This window comes from Ursus americanus, chromosome 29, assembly GCF_024610735.1.
Source record: "Ursus americanus isolate L20-20 chromosome 29, mUrsAme1.1.p, whole genome shotgun sequence".
Lineage (NCBI taxonomy): Eukaryota > Metazoa > Chordata > Mammalia > Carnivora > Ursidae > Ursus > Ursus americanus.
Window position 1 is genome coordinate 13,458,840 of NC_142155.1, and position 18,414 is coordinate 13,477,253.

The 18,414-nt window shown below is 34.2% G+C and overlaps 1 protein-coding gene across 4 annotated transcripts in view; it reads right to left on the minus strand.

Moving 5' to 3' along the window:
- ADGRB3 (adhesion G protein-coupled receptor B3) overlaps positions 1-18,414 on the minus strand; it is a 696,748-nt gene that overhangs the window by 146,515 nt on the left and 531,819 nt on the right. For all 4 annotated transcript variants that reach the window (XM_045803249.2, XM_087856973.1, XM_087856972.1 and 1 more), the window contains 3 exons: positions 8,471-8,597; positions 6,755-6,858; positions 2,777-2,879 (listed from right to left, as the gene is read on the minus strand). In XM_045803249.2, the coding sequence (XP_045659205.1) occupies positions 2,777-2,879; positions 6,755-6,858; positions 8,471-8,597 (334 nt within the window). The remainder of the gene's footprint in view (positions 1-2,776; positions 2,880-6,754; positions 6,859-8,470; positions 8,598-18,414) is intronic.

Below are 18,414 nucleotides of genomic sequence, written 5' to 3' on the forward strand. Positions count from 1 at the left end.
AGCGAAGTAGAGTCAATTTAATTCGATTCGTCATATCATGACAAAATATATGATTATTTTCCCCAGAAACTTGATATTGTTAAGAATGACTAAAAATAAAACCCCAGTGTTCACATTTTTCCCTTTTAGTCACAATGCTATAGTGAATTGTCTTAGGCTTGCAGAATCATCTACTCGGAGCCAGTAAAGCAAAATTAACATAGCATAAGAGAAAACCAATAATTTCTTATTTTCTCATCATTACTACTACCTACTGAACGCTCCTCCCCACCAGCATCAGTAACTATAGAAGCCAAAATTAGGATAGGCTATCTGGAACAGAACTACTATGGTTCCAAAACCACATGGAATCTACTCTATAGATAATTACCTGGGGAAACTAATTTTTTTTTCTAAGCCCATACTAGCCATTCTTTTTAATCAGAAATGAAAAGTAAAACTAGACTTATCTTATCTTGCCTCTGATGTTCCTAATATTTGCAAATATCAAAAAGACATCTCCATGAAAAAACAAGGACAATGAAAAGCTGGGAAAGGCAAAATGGCCAAGAATGTAATTTCTTAACACTAGTTTCTGAATATCGTTACCATGTAGACCTATATAATATGGTAGTCACTGGCTGCACATAGCTGCTGGGCACTTGAAATGTAGCTAGTCTGAACTGAGGTGTATTGGAAGTATAAAATACAAATCAATTCTGAAGACTTAATAAAAATATAAAATATTGTATTTGCATCTAAAAATATTAATTATATGTTGAAATGGTCATCTCTTGGATATACTGAGTTACATATATTATTAAAATTAATTTCACCTGTCTCTTTTCACTTTTTAATATGGCTAATAAAATATTATAATTGCATATGTAACCTGCCTTTGTGGCTTACATTATATTTCTATTGGACAGAAATGATTTAGACAATAATCACTATAATATGTAGTAAATCTTGTGAAAAATTCTACCATTTGATCACCTGGCTTAGAACTCATAAAAACTTTGCCATACAGCATGAAACAGCCTTAAAACCACATTTTCTACTGAAGATCAGATAGTTTTCCATATCGTAATGAGTGTTTGGAGGGTAAACAAAGACAGAAAAAGGGGCTTTGGTGAAAAAAAAAACAAAAACAAAAAAAACCAAACAAACTATAGGCTTAAGCTAACTCTAGCTTGATTTTTTCTGATTCCCAGACCCAATAAGTAATTCCTACTTCAGAGGAGAAGCTCTCGTCTTCTGCGTGGTTTCAAGGACTGTGAATCAGTATTAACAAGGAAATGAGCCTCTCTAAGGGATCTGAAGCCCTGGCCAGGTAAAAGCCAAAACGGTAAGGGTGAGATAAGTCATTTAGTAACTCCTTCAGGTTTACAGTCCCATCTTCTCTCCATCTGTACTTAACTTCCCCTCACTTCCCTTTTCCTTCCCAGCTTATGCCAGTGTTTACCCCCATTTTCTCCACTGTTGGTTATTTGTACATTTCTTTCTCCTCTCCTAATTCCAGCTGGCATCTTTCTCAACTTTTGGTCTTTCTCCTTTCTTCCTGTTTTCCCTTTTCCCATTTATATATTTTTTAAAATTTATGTTACATAGTCAGAAAAAAGCAAGACATTCAAATACATTAAATTTCTTTTTACTTCCACAAGGCTCTTTATTGGGTTGTTAATTGTTTTTGTTCAGTTCTTTGGGGTTAGTGACCTCCCCCTTGGGCTCTCCTGGTAGACCAATATGGTTCAAGAAGAAATCTTCACCATAATCATCTAAGCAGATTCCTAAGCCCTAATTACCCAGATCCAAATCAGATTCTCTGGGTGGTAATCAGCAGTCTTAGGAGCATGGGTTAGCAAAATTAAGACTATCCATATCCTTGACGTTGATACATGTCCTACAAATATCTAATCTATCAAAAGTACTGAAAAGTACTTTTTTTTTTTTAATGATAGCTTCTGGGGGAAAAAAAATTTTCAATTATTGGCTTCTGTATTTGACAATAAAAAAGCTGAGAAAACCACAGGCCTGGATTAATCAACAAAAGTTATCAAAGCAATGTTTACCAGAATTCCTTTGAGATTGGGGTAAATTAATTTAAGACTGCTAGTATGGGTTTCTTACAATGCATTCAGAGTAGTTTACCAAAGAAAGCTGACAGTCACTGCTGGAAAAAACATGGTCATCCAACTCAATTCAATCCGTATGAATGGAACTTACACTTTCACATTCTGCTCAGAGTGACTGCAGTTCAAGAACTGCATGCTGGTTCGGGACCGAAATGCTTTTTGGTGAAGTAAAAGTATTTGAAAAGCATAAAATTTACTTTTACCTACTACTCTCTTCAATTATTGCCGACAGACAATTTTGGGCTAGATTTTCATGATCTATGTGATACTTGTAAGCAATTTATAGTTGACTTTTAGGAATCAGTGTTTTAATAAAGTAGACCAAAACACAGGCAATTCTATTTACAATTAGGATAATGAATCAAAACTTGTTCTTCTGATGTTCCAAGGCTTTGAACTCATAGAGCTTTGATATAATGTTTCATAAACATATTTTTACTATTATAAACAGCTTCTCAATCCCCAGGAAATTAAGTTAAAGGAATATATTTCTGGTCTAGATTAGGCAATGCTTTTATTTAGAAACTAGTGAAAAATTTTATTTTTAAAAATAATTTTTGTCAGAAGTGCTCCATGTCATCTAGAATGTTTAGATTATCAATAATCAGCTTTATGTCAAAACATAAACACATAAATAGAATCAGAATAATTATCAGTCGTACCTTATTATGTGTCTGAGTCTGTCCAACCAGTATGAGGATGTTGGATGAGATGATAGACAGGCAGAAGTTAATCAGAATTATAGATCTCTCAGAGCGTATGTACCTAGCCAGAGAGACAGAGAATATGTCCAACTTTAAAATTCAGCAGCAAGATGAAGAATTCCATATTATGCAAATTGGTGAAATTCATTCAGAAAAGGAAATACTAAAATATATCCTTTATAGAAGAAAATATATGAAAACCTTTTTTAAATAAAGATTATTCTCAGAGATACAATTTTATAGTGACACGGCATGTCCTAGAGTCCTTTAGAATAATTTTATTTTCTTTAGACATTAGTATAGACAACATGGCATTTCTGACAGAGTTCAAGTTGTATCTGAGATCAATATAATTTTTTTTACTAAAAATATAAAATTTCTTGAAAATATATCAATTACTATAATTAATATTATGTATATATGTTTATTATCATATAAAATCAATAGAAACCAAAAGGAAAAACCCCACACAGATTCTCAAGTATCCCCTTGTATACTAGAAAGCAACCATTACTTTCCTGAAACCATGAACACTCATCCACCATTTCATACCCTCAAATATTTTTATATAGTTTGGTACTCTCCATATTTTTCTTTTCCTAACTGCTCCAAAAAAAAAAAAAAAAAAAGAAAAAGAAAGAGAAAGGAAAGACAAAAAAATGAATCTTCATCTCCAAAAACTAGTCCAATCCACAAATGATAATTTGCCATTAGGCTGGAAAATTACTTGGTGTCTGCCATATTTTACCCTTATGATGAAGTGTTTATATACACTCTGCTATATAACTTTTAAGTGTATCAAGGATGTAAGCCATGGAGAAAATTGCTCAGAATCGGATGTTCTACCAGCTGTTTACCCTGAAAGGTTAACAGTTATTTTGCTTTACTGTACCCTGTGGTAAATCACTGAGTGACAGTAACAAAAAAGACATACTTGTACTTGCTGTGTATTTGAGGCTGCTCAATTTGTGTTAGAACACGGAATCACTTTCCACAGCAGGCATGGGTTTACTGTGCAGGGTTAGGTGGGTGCCAAAGATCTGGAGGCACTCTTTGGAAAATAAAATCTATCAAAGTTCTTTCTCTATCTCTGTCTTTGAGGAATATTTAGGCAGAAGCCCCACATTCCATCACATATTTCAGAAGAGAACACAAAACAAAAACAGAAGTAATAATAAAATACAAAAAGCAATTTTTTAGTATTAAAAAAAATGTCCTTCCTTCACAAAACAAACCCAAATAGGAATAACCCAGGTCAATTCTCAATACAAAATGCTTAACCTTGTCCCTGCATCATCAGTATCTAAAAATATAATAAACCACACACTGGGAAGCTAAAGACATCATCAAATATTAAGTTGTTTCTTCTTTGTGAGTAGGAGACGTAACATAAAAAGTTTAAGAGCTGCACAAAATTGACCCTTTACATGATGTTAACGGCTTCATGACAGCACAAGCACAGAGATGACCTTATTAAAAGGGTTTCAGTGATATCATTTGCTCTGTAAGTAGGAAAATCATGGTGATAAAAGACCCAGACTGACCACCTGGAAAGTCTTTAGATATTTCTACTATTCATTAATATTGAGTCACATTATTGCCTTAAAATTTTCTATAAAACCGTCTCAACTTCTAAAACTTTTTATAAACGTACTTGAAGTTTTAACAAAATGTGTAAATGCATCATTTCAATACATAGATTAAAGAGATATGCTCAGTTGCTCTTTGATGTAATAACCCTACAGAACATATTTGTAGATGAAGAGAACATACCTTAGTGTATTAATTTTTTTATGAACATTTCTAATGACTATAAGGGACACCAACAATTTTCAAAATACTATGTTATAAATAAAATAATTCTGATGTTCATACATTTTGTAAATCATTAAAGATTTTAAAATTTGAACTTTTTTATTAGGAAAAAAGGTAGCAGGATCCTAACATGAGTGTCATCATACGGTAATACCATACGATAATGTTACAAGGTAAATTTAACGTTTATAACATTCATTAAATTTGCCATGCTACAAGATTCACTTAATAATTTAGGAATCTTGGAACTTCTATAAAATTATTAATACTACTTCAATTCTTCTATTTGTAGATAAAGAGTTGATTAGCCACTAAATGTTAGGAATCAAAATTTATGTTGTTCTTGGTACTACCTTCTACACTTCCCAGTTTCACATCAAGTACTAACAGATCCTTTCAGGTGTTTGGGTAATTCTTAGAAAACTAATAGGCGATTTCCCTGGATCTTCTGGATTAAAGAAAACTTTATTACGGACTAACTAATCTTACGCTTCTTTATATAGCATTTATACTGGCAATGTTTGTGCTAATGTTAGCTATAGGTATTGAGGGGTGAAAAGAAGGTGGAATTGGTGCCTGAACCCTAAGTATGGAGAAATGGAACTTAGTTCTAATTACTTCAGTGAGTATGAATTATGACACTGTTGAGATTGCCTGAAGTCCTGGTGCTTAAACACTGCTTCATTTTCCAAAAAGCGCCATTTAGGCAATTATGGGAGACAAAGTGGTCTTCTTCCCAGCCTTTGTCCATCTTGCTCTTCTACTCCCAGGGCAATGTCTGCTTGACTAACCCCTGAAGCTTGGATCTTATTGTCTATAATGCCATGCATAGACTGAACATTTCTTTCATTTCATGGGACTGATCATATTTTATCAGAGTTTCTCACTCTGTCAGTGTTTTACTACCACATAATTCCTTCCCAGGAAGGCAGAACCTCTATTATGTACCTGTGTCAATAGAACAAGAAAGTGTACATATTTTTGTTTGAAGTTTGAAAATTTTAGTATCATTGACAATATCCTGGACAATTAATTTTTATCCTCAAAAGAGTGAAAAATATAAAAAAACACAAAAAACTTTTTGGGGAAGGATATAAATCAAATGACCTTTCTTTAGTAAATTATAATTACTTCTGCAACTGAATTGTTTTTTAACTTAAGTAACAGTAAAACACAAGGACTAACTACTTTTGCAATTTTAGTATTGCAAATATTAAGGAAATAATATACAATTGTCTATTTACTAATATAATAACCATTTTGGGACATTTTCAATAATCAAGATGAATATACAAATGTTTTACACTTAATATTTTTTAAATCCATTAGGAAGTTTGGCCATTTGGTTATGTACTATTTATCAATATGTGAGTAGACATAATGAAATGTCTAAAATATACAGGTCTAATTTTTATTAATAGAAGAAATCTTAAAGAAATACTAAATTTTCATGTACTATCAAGCAGACGCAATTTCAAGTATTGTGGAACAAAGTTTTTCAATCACATCCCCTTGTTTATGTATTTTTTACTTCTTTTAACCAATTTGTCAAAATCTGACTTTTTGGAGACATTCAACCAAGAGGCTTTTCCTATAGCATTGTGGTATTATGTTAATGCATTAATAATATACAAGATTTACGTGTTATCTGGGATATAATGAAAGCATGTGTTTAAATTCTTAAGTTTAAAACTTAAAACTTAAGAATTTGGAGACCACATTTCTATAACAGAGAAATTATTTTGATTGTACCAATTAAACTCTCAAGCTCGATGGCAATTGGGATAAATAGAAACAAACATTGACTGAACTTGGGGGATAAAAATACCATGTTTGAGGGTAAGTAACTTGTTGAAAGCTATCATCATTTGAATTGGGAAGAAAAGTGTGTGTGTTTTATTTTCTCATCATAGGCAAATACAAGAAAATTAGGTAAGATGATGATTATGATTATTATTATTGAGCTCATTTATTATAGTTCAACCACAGCGATTATAACTTTGTTCTAAAAATACTTCTTTTAGTAAATTAAAAAGAAAGGACACATAATGATAATCATATTGTCAGATTTAATCTGAATAAGAGAGCATTCCATTTCAAGTGCATTAATTGATTACATACCTCCATAATGCTGCATAGACAACTGCGAGGGTGATCAAGGCCAAGCAAGAAAGGCCACTGCCTACTATTAGGGTAACTGAAGGTGTACCAGAGGATTCCATGATCTGTATATTAAACAAAAGAAACACAAAAAGGAGACATAATTTTTTTTATAAATGAAAATAACTTCTAAAGTCAGCAAAACTATCCTAATACTCAAAAACAGCCAACAGAGTTGTTACAGTTACCAGATAATTACCCAGTAATCACTTTGTTCATATATTCTCAACCTCTAAAATGACTAATTCTAGCTCCCCCTCTCTCCCACTGTGAAGTAATAAAGGCCTTAGAGTTTTAAATGCTTGATTATGGCATATTACCCATTATGGCTTTCTACAATAAATACCTAAAACTAAAACTTGGTGAATATTCACATGTTAAATTTTCTCTAGCTGAACTCTGAAGTAGCATTCAGTTTTCTTCAACAACTATAGTTCAGTTATTTCATAGTATGCTTTTTGGTAAAATTTACTTTGATCTTCCAATTTATAACTCATTGTTACCCCATCCTGGTACCTAGATATTGAAAATTTTTCAAACTTTCTGACTTTTGACAACTTTGTTCTAAGTCAAGTATTCTCTTATTTAATTTCACTTGCTTGGCCTCTAAGGATATAGAAGAAAATCAAATTTCAAATGCAAGAACTTACAACATATTTTGTGGGTGTTTTTTTTCTATTAACAAAATATGCAGAGATAATCTTCACAATACCAGTATCAGTCCCTAAATACATGACCTTGACAAATAAGCCTTATATATATTTTAAAACACATATAAAGATTATAAGCAGTCACTGACTTCAGAGGTTTCTTTCCTTAGACACTAACATGATACTAACTAATGAAATCTGTTGTTTTTCTTATTTTTAATATTGGAAGTTTGAAGAAATACATTTTAAGATCAAGTGTGTTCCAAACCTTAGGTATGCACATCAAATTATATTATGTATTTTTGTCATCAAAATAAGTAAGAAGAGTGAGGCATATTTAGGCCAAATTTAGACAAAAAGTCACATTCATCTTATTTTTGAGTATTTCAATATATTGGAAATAATTTTTCAAAATACATTTGATGAGTATATTATTTTTCTTTTAGACAGTTTATGCAGCTATTACAGAAATTAGGTTTTTTTTTTCTACAAGCCTACACTTTTAAGGAATGATTTTACAGTTTCAGGCAGTCTGTGTTTTCATGAAAACTTCATTTGTTTTTTTTTTTTTAAATAATATCCAAGGACACCCCCAGAAAACCTGTACTGAAAATATCCAATGCAGATATGCAATATGTTTGGCTTATAGTGTCTGGGGTCTTCATTCTACTACCAACAGTATTCTCACAAATTCCCCAGACCAGCTTTACGGTTCCAAAATAAAGGTTAAGTTGGCAATTATTTTTATTTGAAAGTTTGCAGCATATTAGTAATATGATGGAGTACATCCTCAAAACTATACTGCAGAAATTTCAAGTTAGAAGACATAAAATTGAGGAGAATTTAGTTACAGCACACCAACTAGAATTCATTTTACCAAGCTACTGTAGCTAAGGAGGAGACGAACCCAATTTTGCCACCCTGCAACATTTTCCATTTCCCCTTTTAAAAAGCAGTTCCCTGGAGAAACACTCTCCACAATGTCCCTGCCTTTGCATTAAAGCCTTGTTTTCCCTTTGTTACTTACTATTTCTCTAGGTTGCTGAGCCAAAATGGCGAAGGTAGAGAGACGATCACATAAGCATTTCGTATGGGATGCATCGGTAAGCACAGTTTTACATCCCTGGGTGGACCACGTTCCCAAAGACTCGTTCCTGCAAAGGGGGGGTTGGGGGGGAGATCGGGATAAATACGCCTGACGGCCAAATCCGTAAAGAAGAAATGCAGTTTAATTGAGAGAATCGTCTACTGTAATTCCCGTTCAGAAAAAAAAAAAAAATCTACTTGTTGTTGAACAGAACGTAATTTAGATGCATCTCCAGTAATGCAAAGCGAGAGTGTTTGGAAAAAGCAAGCAGGCGGGTGCAGCGTGCAAAGAGCTGTCCAGCGCCGGAGGTGCTGAAACCGGGACTAGCTCTGTCCAGCCCTCTGTGAGGAACAGCAGCGGCGGTGGCAGCACGAGCAGCCGCCAGAGCGTTGGCAGCCACTTCCTATGCTCATCGGATCGTTTCAAACACTCAGAGTGTAAAGAGGCTTTTCAGATTTTCATACCAGCTCTGATTCTCGTCCTGTATTTTTGGATCGTGAATGCTGGCTTTTAAAATGCGGATTTCTCTGAAAAGCCTGCCTAAAAGGTTATATAGCTTGGGTTGTTGGGTGATAGGATCTTTTCCGCTGCTGGTTAGGGATTTTTCCTCCCTTTAGAATTAGCTGCTGTGAAAATTTCACCCTGGAAACGGGAAGCAGCAGCAGCGGCATCAGCTGGTTACGACTCTCATTGCCTTTGCCTGGTATCCAGGGGAGGGGTAGGTTTCAGACATAAGCTTCCCACTCCACACTTCATTCAGCCCAACACGCCTCTGAAGCCCTTGACATTTCTTCCCCTGACCTGCGTCTCTGCCCTGGAGTAGAAACATTAAGCTAACACCAAGTCTGCTAAAACATTTGGAGGAATAACCCTACCCCAAAGTCCAGTAGGAAGGGGGAAAGAGGGTCTGCTTCAATTTTCTCTTTGGTATAGCCATTCAAAATTCTAAAGCATATGGTTTATTTCCCACCCCAGCAGAACAATAAAAATGGTATCAACCTACGCTTTCTTAGTAGGGGGGTTAAGATGGGGGAGAACCCTTCCACCCCCAGCTGATCTACTCTACAGGAAGAGGAAGAAAAGAGAAAAAAAAAAAAAAGCTAGAGAGTTCGACCAATCAACTTTATTAGCATTACACGTGTTATATACTGAATGCACCAATTTTCACCTCCCCTCCCCCAGGTATGGAAACTCTCCAACTAGCAAAACCTGTGTATGTGTGTTTTAATTTCAAACCATATTACTATCTGTTAAAAATTACTCTAAGATTCGAAGCGAATAACACATAACTTTGAATGTGGTACTTTTGATTTCACCTACTCCATCCTTGAATGCCTAAAGCTATTGGGTTAAATATGCATGCAGTCTATTTCTGAGAGATTTCAATGAGAGAGTCTTCTCTGTGACAGTTGGACTTCCAAGTTGAGCTACAGAACATAATTCAGACTATCCTTTTTGGTATCTAGAAGCAATATTTTTTAATATATGTGATTTTGTATCAATATTCATGATACAAAATACTCTTAATTACAAGTTCTTTTAAGAAGGAATACACTGTATTTGAGGAGGGCCACATAAAAAAATTAAGTTCACCCAAATACTTTTAAGTATTATCAATTCAAAATTAGGTCTCTTTTCTTTCTCATGATGTTATGCAGCCATGTCAAATTTAAAAAATATTTATCAGTTATACCTTCAACCAACTGCAACATTATTAAATTCCAATTCTACCTAACCATAGCAGCACTTCAATTTATTTCATTAGCTGTCTGTCTCTTCTCTTCTTGAGACAAACAGTTAAAGCCAAATGAAAAACATTTAGCTTAGCTGATTAAACTTTAAAGAAGAAAGATATAGTTAAGAGAACCTGACATATTTTAAAACATAACATCTACATTATTCATCCTGGATGGAAGATCTACTTTAATGCAGTAGCTATGCTTTCAAGATGGAGTCTAGTACTTAAACTTTTCACATTATGTAGCTATGATCAATAAACCAATTTAAAATCTTAATAAGGAATAAAAACTGTACTGTAAATAAGACCTCATATGAGACAAAATTATGTATTTATATCCAGGTAATTAAGAAAATGTCAGCATCACTAAACGCTGGCTATCAGATGTTAAGTCTATGTTCAATATAACGATGCTGGACTCTGAAGATCATTAAATTTTACATGACATCCTTGGAAAAGTAGGTCAATTTACTTTACTTTGTTTGTATAATGATTGCATTGCTGACCTGACCCAGCCTTGGGCAAAACTGGAAAGTGACTCTGGTCTCACTCCCCCCAAGCATGAAATGCTTCAAATCCCACTGGGCCCCTTTCCATGTGTACCTTCCTGAGGCTACATAGTCTGTGTCCCTACCTTTCTTTGGAATTATTATCCCTTTGTTGACTTTATCTGATTAAACTAATAAACAATATGAGTGACTGAGTGTAGTGTGATGTGCTCATCTCAGTTTAAAACAAGGTATAAACACAAAATAATGCATCTGAGAGGAGAACATCAGAATTTGGAGCAGATAAGTAGTAGAGAAGATCTTGAAAGGTAAGAGGGTAACTACCAACTTCTACATTTAGTCAATCCCAAGACCTGAGTAATAAACATGGTACCATTCTCAAGCTATATTTTATATTGTTTCATAAAACCTCTTAATATTTTAAAACCACATAAACTCTTACAATTAGTTTCTAAATCACAAGCATACATGTCACTATTATTACAAGACCTACAGTATGTGTCATCCGTATTTTCAAACACTTCATAGCTTATTCTTTGAAAGCATGGTACACGTGTCTGATTGATTTCAGGGAGATCTTGTAAAGCAAACTGGTATTTGGTAGAGCTAATGTGAAGCAAAATAGCTTCCCCAGCCTGCAAAGAACAAGGTTTTCAAACATGTGGACTATTGCAGCAGTCATATTATTCTTCCAAAGTCAGTTTTTTTTGCATGCTATGATTAATGGTATATCTGTGAATTATTTTTAGTTATTAAGCCTAGGTTTTCATCAATAAGGCAAATTAATACAATGAAATATGTAGGAACATTAAAGATATAATAAGAATAACAGACTGACAATATCAGAAGAGAACACAGAATGATGATACAGATATACATATTATACTGAAAATCACATACTTCTTTTTCACAATGTCTTTTCTGGGCATTAAAATTTATTTCAAATAGTTTTCAAAAATAACTAGGCCTGCAGAAATTCCATACAGCCAGCACAGTCTTTGTTGGTTACACCTACATTCACCCATGTTAGCTGTTAGCTGTCATCTGTACCTCTTCTCCTTCTTCCTATTATTAGGCTGGCTAAAAGAAGAGTCTGCCTATCCCAAGTATTCAAAAGTACATACCCACAAGCACAGAATTTTGTGAAAATGTGAGACACAAAATCTATTACTTTCTAGCTTAATATTTATTTGAGGCCTTTCCCCAATTTCATAACAGTCTACCTGGTTTCTTTTTGGATCTGAGTATTTCACTGGGTTCCTGATTTCATGGGAGCTTTAAATAATATAGCATGTGACTATATTCTCTAGAATTTAAGATTAGAGAAAAAAATTTTCTGTTCTCTTTGACAAAAAGTTTAGTAAAACCTGATAGCAAAAACTTAGAGTGACACATTTCAAAACTGTTCCAAGAAATCAAACTTTTATCTTTTGAAATACCAATACAACCAGACATTTCACTTGAACCATTCTTTTATAAAACTGTCTATTCTGCTTCATAATAAATCAATGTGTAAAGTATTTATTATGAATAAGTTATACACTTAAGGAGGTTTATTATCTCTTAGGATAATAAGAGATAATTCAAAATCAAAATAGCTACAATGGCAATCCAAAAAATTTACACACAATTTCTGAGTACACTGTTCTTACAATGTATGCATACTGAAAGAAAGTAATTGTTTCCCATGATAACAGTTACTAATTTCAAACAAGCAGGTGAATCTATACTATTTTAATGTATAGATTACACCCAACTAAATGATGTATATATAACTCTTGGTGTAAATTGTTCCCACAGTACAGAAAGTTTTGGAGTACAAATGAGCAAATGTTCTCAATTTTGAGGTGAAACAGTATTTGAGGGTAATTTCTACTTTTTAGGACATTGCAAATATTGTTATCTCTAGCAACTGTTACTATGTCAAAACACAGTGAATAAAAAATTAGAAAGTTTTGTTAGAAGTAACCTTAGTGAGCATCTAGCCCATTGGTTTTCTACACCTGATTATATTAAAGTTACCTGGAGACCTTTAAAAATTAAGCCCCGGGGTGGGCCTTAGGCATTATTACTTTCCTAATGCTCCCCCAGATGATTCTGTGTGCAGCCAGGGTTGAGAATCACTGATCTATCCCAACCACTTAGTTTTATAGATAAGAAAAGTGAAGTACAGTGAATTTAGGAGACTTGTTTTAAGTTGGAGCGAGAAGCAAATTTGGTCTTCTCACTTCCATACTATAAGTTTTTAATGCTAAGTTTTAATTGCAATCTCTTTTAAAACAATGTAACATGTCCTATGAAGTTGTAAGAATATATGAATGTCATGCATATTTACACTTGCAACCATTGTGGCACTAGTGTCACAGTTTTAGCAAAGTGAGTTATCAATGGATAAAGTTAGCAAAAGGTAGGTAGACTGTCCTACTCTATCGTTTATATTTTATATTTAAGTAACATATCATATGATGCGTTAAAGAAAAACATTGATTTTATACCAATTTTTCATGACATAAAACATATCCTGTCTCTTTAGTGAGATCATTTACTGTTTTGGGTGATACAAAAGCTTAAATTCCAAATTCTAAAGACACAATAATGGGTGAAAGTTATAAGTTCTTTTTTCCTTCTAAACACAATATTGTCTGTATTGTGATTCAATGGAAGACTTATTCAAAATTATTTTATATCAATCATAACATTGTCTGTACATAGTATTATATACTAGTATGTGTGTGTATGTGACAATAAATAAAGAGTAACACCCACATAAAGCATATATACTTCATTCATTGGGATGAAATTTAGAAGCAGGTACTTTGTTACCACCAGAAAGAGCACTTATCATCCACTGTGCTGGGCCTGGAATTAATAGTGACCCCTTTATACCAAAACATTAGATTTCCAATTTGTTATAGAGAAATGAAGTAGTTCCAGGAATACTCTATATTTAGATCTTCCCCCACAATCCTCTGTGTCTATTAATGCTTCCCATCCAACACTAGAATATTAGTTGATAAATTCATCTCACTCTCTTTAGTTATAAAATTAACACTCTCCATGCCATACTAGAATATCAGTGTTTTTTGAGAACTGTATCTTGTTTGCCTTTGAATCTCTGCCATTTGGCTTTTCACTTAGTAGGGACTAAGTGATGTTTGTTTAGTTAATTTAATGATTATTTACATTTCAAGAAATGACTGTTAATACTGATAGATCCAAACAAATTGTCTTAGCTCTAATTCATTTGTTGTTCTTCAGCATATAGTAGAAATGTAATCTGAAGTGTATCAATGGTTCTGAACAGGCTCATCTATTTGTTTTTGGTCTCAAACATCATTTGATGACGAACTCTGAAAGATTCAGCATGGTATAGTGATCATGTTCAATCCAGCAGCAAGACCTGAGTCTTCACTAACCCACCAGTCAATAGTATTTAGTGAGTGCTTTTCAAATGCTAAAATAGAAGACATATTAAAAAAATAATAACAACATAGTTTAAGAAGCTGACAATCCGGTTGGGAAGACTATAGAAAATCCAAGAATACGTTTTCTGCCTTATTACAAATTATTCCAGAAAATGCTATCAGTTCTACCCTTCTATTCTAAGCAACCATTGTCTCTTGCCTGGGTAAATCCCATCACTGGGCTCCTCACTTCCATTCTTGCCACCTAGCCTCAAGTTAACACAGCAGCCAGAGAGATCCTGTTGAAACATATGTCAACTCATGTCACTCTGTTCAAAACTCTGTCAGTGGTTCTCCTGATCTCACTTGGAGTAAAGGACACCTATCTTACAATGGCCTATAAACACCTGTAATATCTGGTCTGTCACTGCTTCTTTACTTTCATCTCCTAACATACTTGCCCTTTGCCCATCATTTCCAAAGGCATGGAGCTTTTTGTTGTCTCACCTTGGCATTCTGTGCTGGGAATTGCCTTGGCCCAGAATGCACTCCTCAAAGATATTTACATTCCTTACTCCCTCACATCATGTAGGTCTCTATACTACGTCATTCCACCAGAGATGTTGTCACTGATTATCCAATGCCTTATATTGGATAACTACCCATCAGTAGTAAGTTAAAAATGGCCATGAATTCTATATAACTCTTCCCATCATAAGGTACAGTTTATTTCTTCTTCCTTTGAATCCTGGTAAGCCTGGTGACTTGATCAGAGGAATGCAATGGAAATGATTTGTGACTTCTGAGCCTTGGCCTCAAGAGATCTTACAGTTGCTATTCTCATCATCTTTTCTGCTATCATGTGGAATAGCCCAGGTGAGCTTCACTGAGCATGAGAGATAGCACCAACTACCAGACATGTGAGTGAGACCATACCAGATCATCAAGCCCCAGGTTGAACTGTCAGAGAGAATTACAGTTTCATGAATGACATCAGATGAAACCAGCGGAAGAACCAACCAGCTGAACTCAACCCAACAGCTGAGCCATACAATTGTGAGCAAATAAAATAGTTGTTGCTTTAAGCCACTAAGATTTGAGGTGGTTTGTTATATAATAATTAATATATTATCCAATAATTTCTCATATGGCCTTTGTCTTTACCCTGATCTGTTGCTGCCCATAGCACTTATCCCATCTAACGCATTATGTATGTATTTTTAATTCATTTTTTGCCTGTCTTTGCTTATTGGAATGTAAGGTTTTTTTACTTCAGTATTCCCAGATCCTGAAAGAGTGTCTGACACATAGTAGATGCTGAATAAATATTTGTTGAATAAATATTCAGTACAGGTTTTGACCTGATATAAAAAGTTGGACTCTTCTACCAGATTTGCACTTTGTCTTTTGGAGCTTGAGAGCTTCAGTGAAAATTATCTTGCAGGTGTAGTGTCACTGCCTCTTTGTCATAAAATACACATTAAAACCAAGAACATGCTGCCCTTAAGGGTCACTGAACATGATTTACAAGAATGGTAGCACCAGTTTTATTGCCAGTAATAGCTTGTATTTATTTATTTATTTACTTTTTAAATTGTGGTAAGAACACCGAAAATGAGATTTCTCTTCTTGATTTTCTAAATGCACAATACAGTATTGACTATAGGCACAATACATCAGATTTCTAGAACTTATTCATCTTGCATAACTGAAATTTAATACCTGGTAAGTAGAAACTCTCCATTTCCTCCTCTCCCCAGGCCCTGGCAATTAGCATTTCCAAAGTACAGGCAATAAAAGCAAAACTAGACAGGTGGATTGTATCAAACTAAAAAGCTTCTGCACAACAAAGGAAACAAATACCAGAGTGAAAAGGCAACCTATAGAATGGGAGAAAATACTTGCTAACCACAGATCTGGTAAGAGGTTAAAATCCAAAATACATAAGGAATTCCTATAACTCAACAGCAAAACAAAAACAAAACTGATAAAGTGGGCAAACTACTATCTTTTTTTGCTATTGTTTTAAAATTGGAAATAATAAGAGTAGAAAAAAGTAGGAGAAGAAATAACCTTACGGAGGCCAATCTACTGGGTTATAAATATGTATAAATATCTTCACCATGATTTATTAATAATTAAAGGTTAAAATATGCTAGCTGCCATCATTAATTAGTCAATAGGCAAATAATAATCACACTAATGAAAATAACAGCTAACATTTATAGAGTAACTCAACGTTAGGCGCTATAGTAGATATTTTAAATGTATTTTTTTTAATCCTAAATCAAAATATCAAGGAGATATTGTGATTTTCCCAGGCAGGAATATTGAGACAAATGGACCTAATGCCTCCATCTAGAATCATGAGGACCCTAAAGCTATAAGAGCCTGGGGTTAGAAGCTGCCTAGATATCTCAATCTGTAAATAACCACGCAAGCCCTGTACTGCCTACCTTTGGCTTTATTGTTGTATGTTTAAAAGAAATAAATGGAGCCAAGAGATTGTGGCTCTACTAAGGCTGTCCAGCTGGTGAAGGGCTGTGCCAGGAATTGAACCCAAGTCTGCAAGACTTCAAAGCAGATTCTCCTTTCTCTGCTCTCTCAGTGAGGGGTAGATACAATGAAAGTACACAACAAGAGTTAAGAACATGCAGGCACAGCGCTCAGAAACGGTGACTGATTTTTGAGAATTAGAATCTCAAAGTCTTTCATGTCCCATTCTTTCTGAGTAGCCCAGCAAACATTTGTTTACATTCACTCTTTTTCATCTTCCTGTGAAGTGTCTTCCTTCCCTCTGAAGTTCCAGATCCCTACCCACTTCTCCGTAGTTCAGGATTACACATATACCTCATTTTGCCTGACTGTCTTTGGAATCCCATGTCTGTGTAGACTCCTGGTACAGAAGAAATTACATTTTACTTTCTCCTGCTAATCTGTCTCATGTCTATTTGATTCCTCGTCCGGCTAAAAAAGACCTTGAAGGGCAGAGGAAAGTCTTCCTCCCCAACAATACCTTCGGAAGAAATGATAAGAGTTGTGAGTTCTCCCATAGCTCTTAACACCTCTAAATCAAATCACTATACTATTACACATTATTTGCCAAAAGTATTTCCTAAAACACTGTAAGAGGTATGCCTATGATTCACAGCAGTTTTCTATAGGCTAACACTCTGGTACAAAAACATTCAACAGCAGAATCACTGAGTAAGCATCTTAAGCAGCTATTTGTATTACACAACTCCCCCCTCCCCACCCAATTCCATTTAAAATTATAATTATGATGTGGCCTGGCTGTAAACTGATCTAGTCATACTTTTGGCACTGGGTCACAGGTTCGCTGTTTTTTAAGTTAAAAATTTGAGCGTGTGTCTGTAATGTTAACCTAAATGGGAAGGATAGATCTCAACAACTTACGGTTGAGATGTGAAACTAGGACATCAGTTAGAGGTTGAAATTTAATTCACTCAAAATCCTGATGCTTTATTTCTGGGATAAAGTTGGGAATATGTGATTTTGATATCAGAGTTATTAGTTTCAAAAAATAGAAATTTTAAATCTTGGAGAATTAATCATACTTCAAAAATATGATTCATCGTTGCCTACGTAGACAATGCAAAAATTGTTGGACATTATATATAGTTTAAATGACTACTTGGATGACATGATATTCTTAGAACTCTGACAAAGGGAACCTGGAATATTAGGGTAATGTTTCTCTGCTCACTTCCTCAGTGTATTATGTGCAATTTGGGAACCTGGATATTAGTAGAAAGGAAATGGAAATGATTGGAGTGGCAGAACAAAGTATTACCATACAGAAACACATAGAAATGAAATAAAGTGGTCTGCATATGAAAAACTGGATTAAATTAAAATATAAACTAAGAAAATAATCTGTTCACAATCAAGTGGTTCATAGTCATATATTTATTCAACTAACTTTCTACCAGCTCCAATATCACTCATTTGCACCTACTGAATTCTTTAAAAACTAATCAATATCTCAGCATTGCAGAGTTTAAAGTGAAAAAGCTCACTCAATAAAAGCCATGCTGCAAACATTCTGTACCTATGTGATGACAGAGATAAGTACATGCACTTCATGTATCAAATCAAACTTCATAATAATGGCTTCAGTAAATATTAGAATAACTTTCATCAGGTTTTTTTCCTTCTAATTAACATTACATTTCAAATTTGCTTATGCCAAGTTTCAAAAGAGTTTGCCAA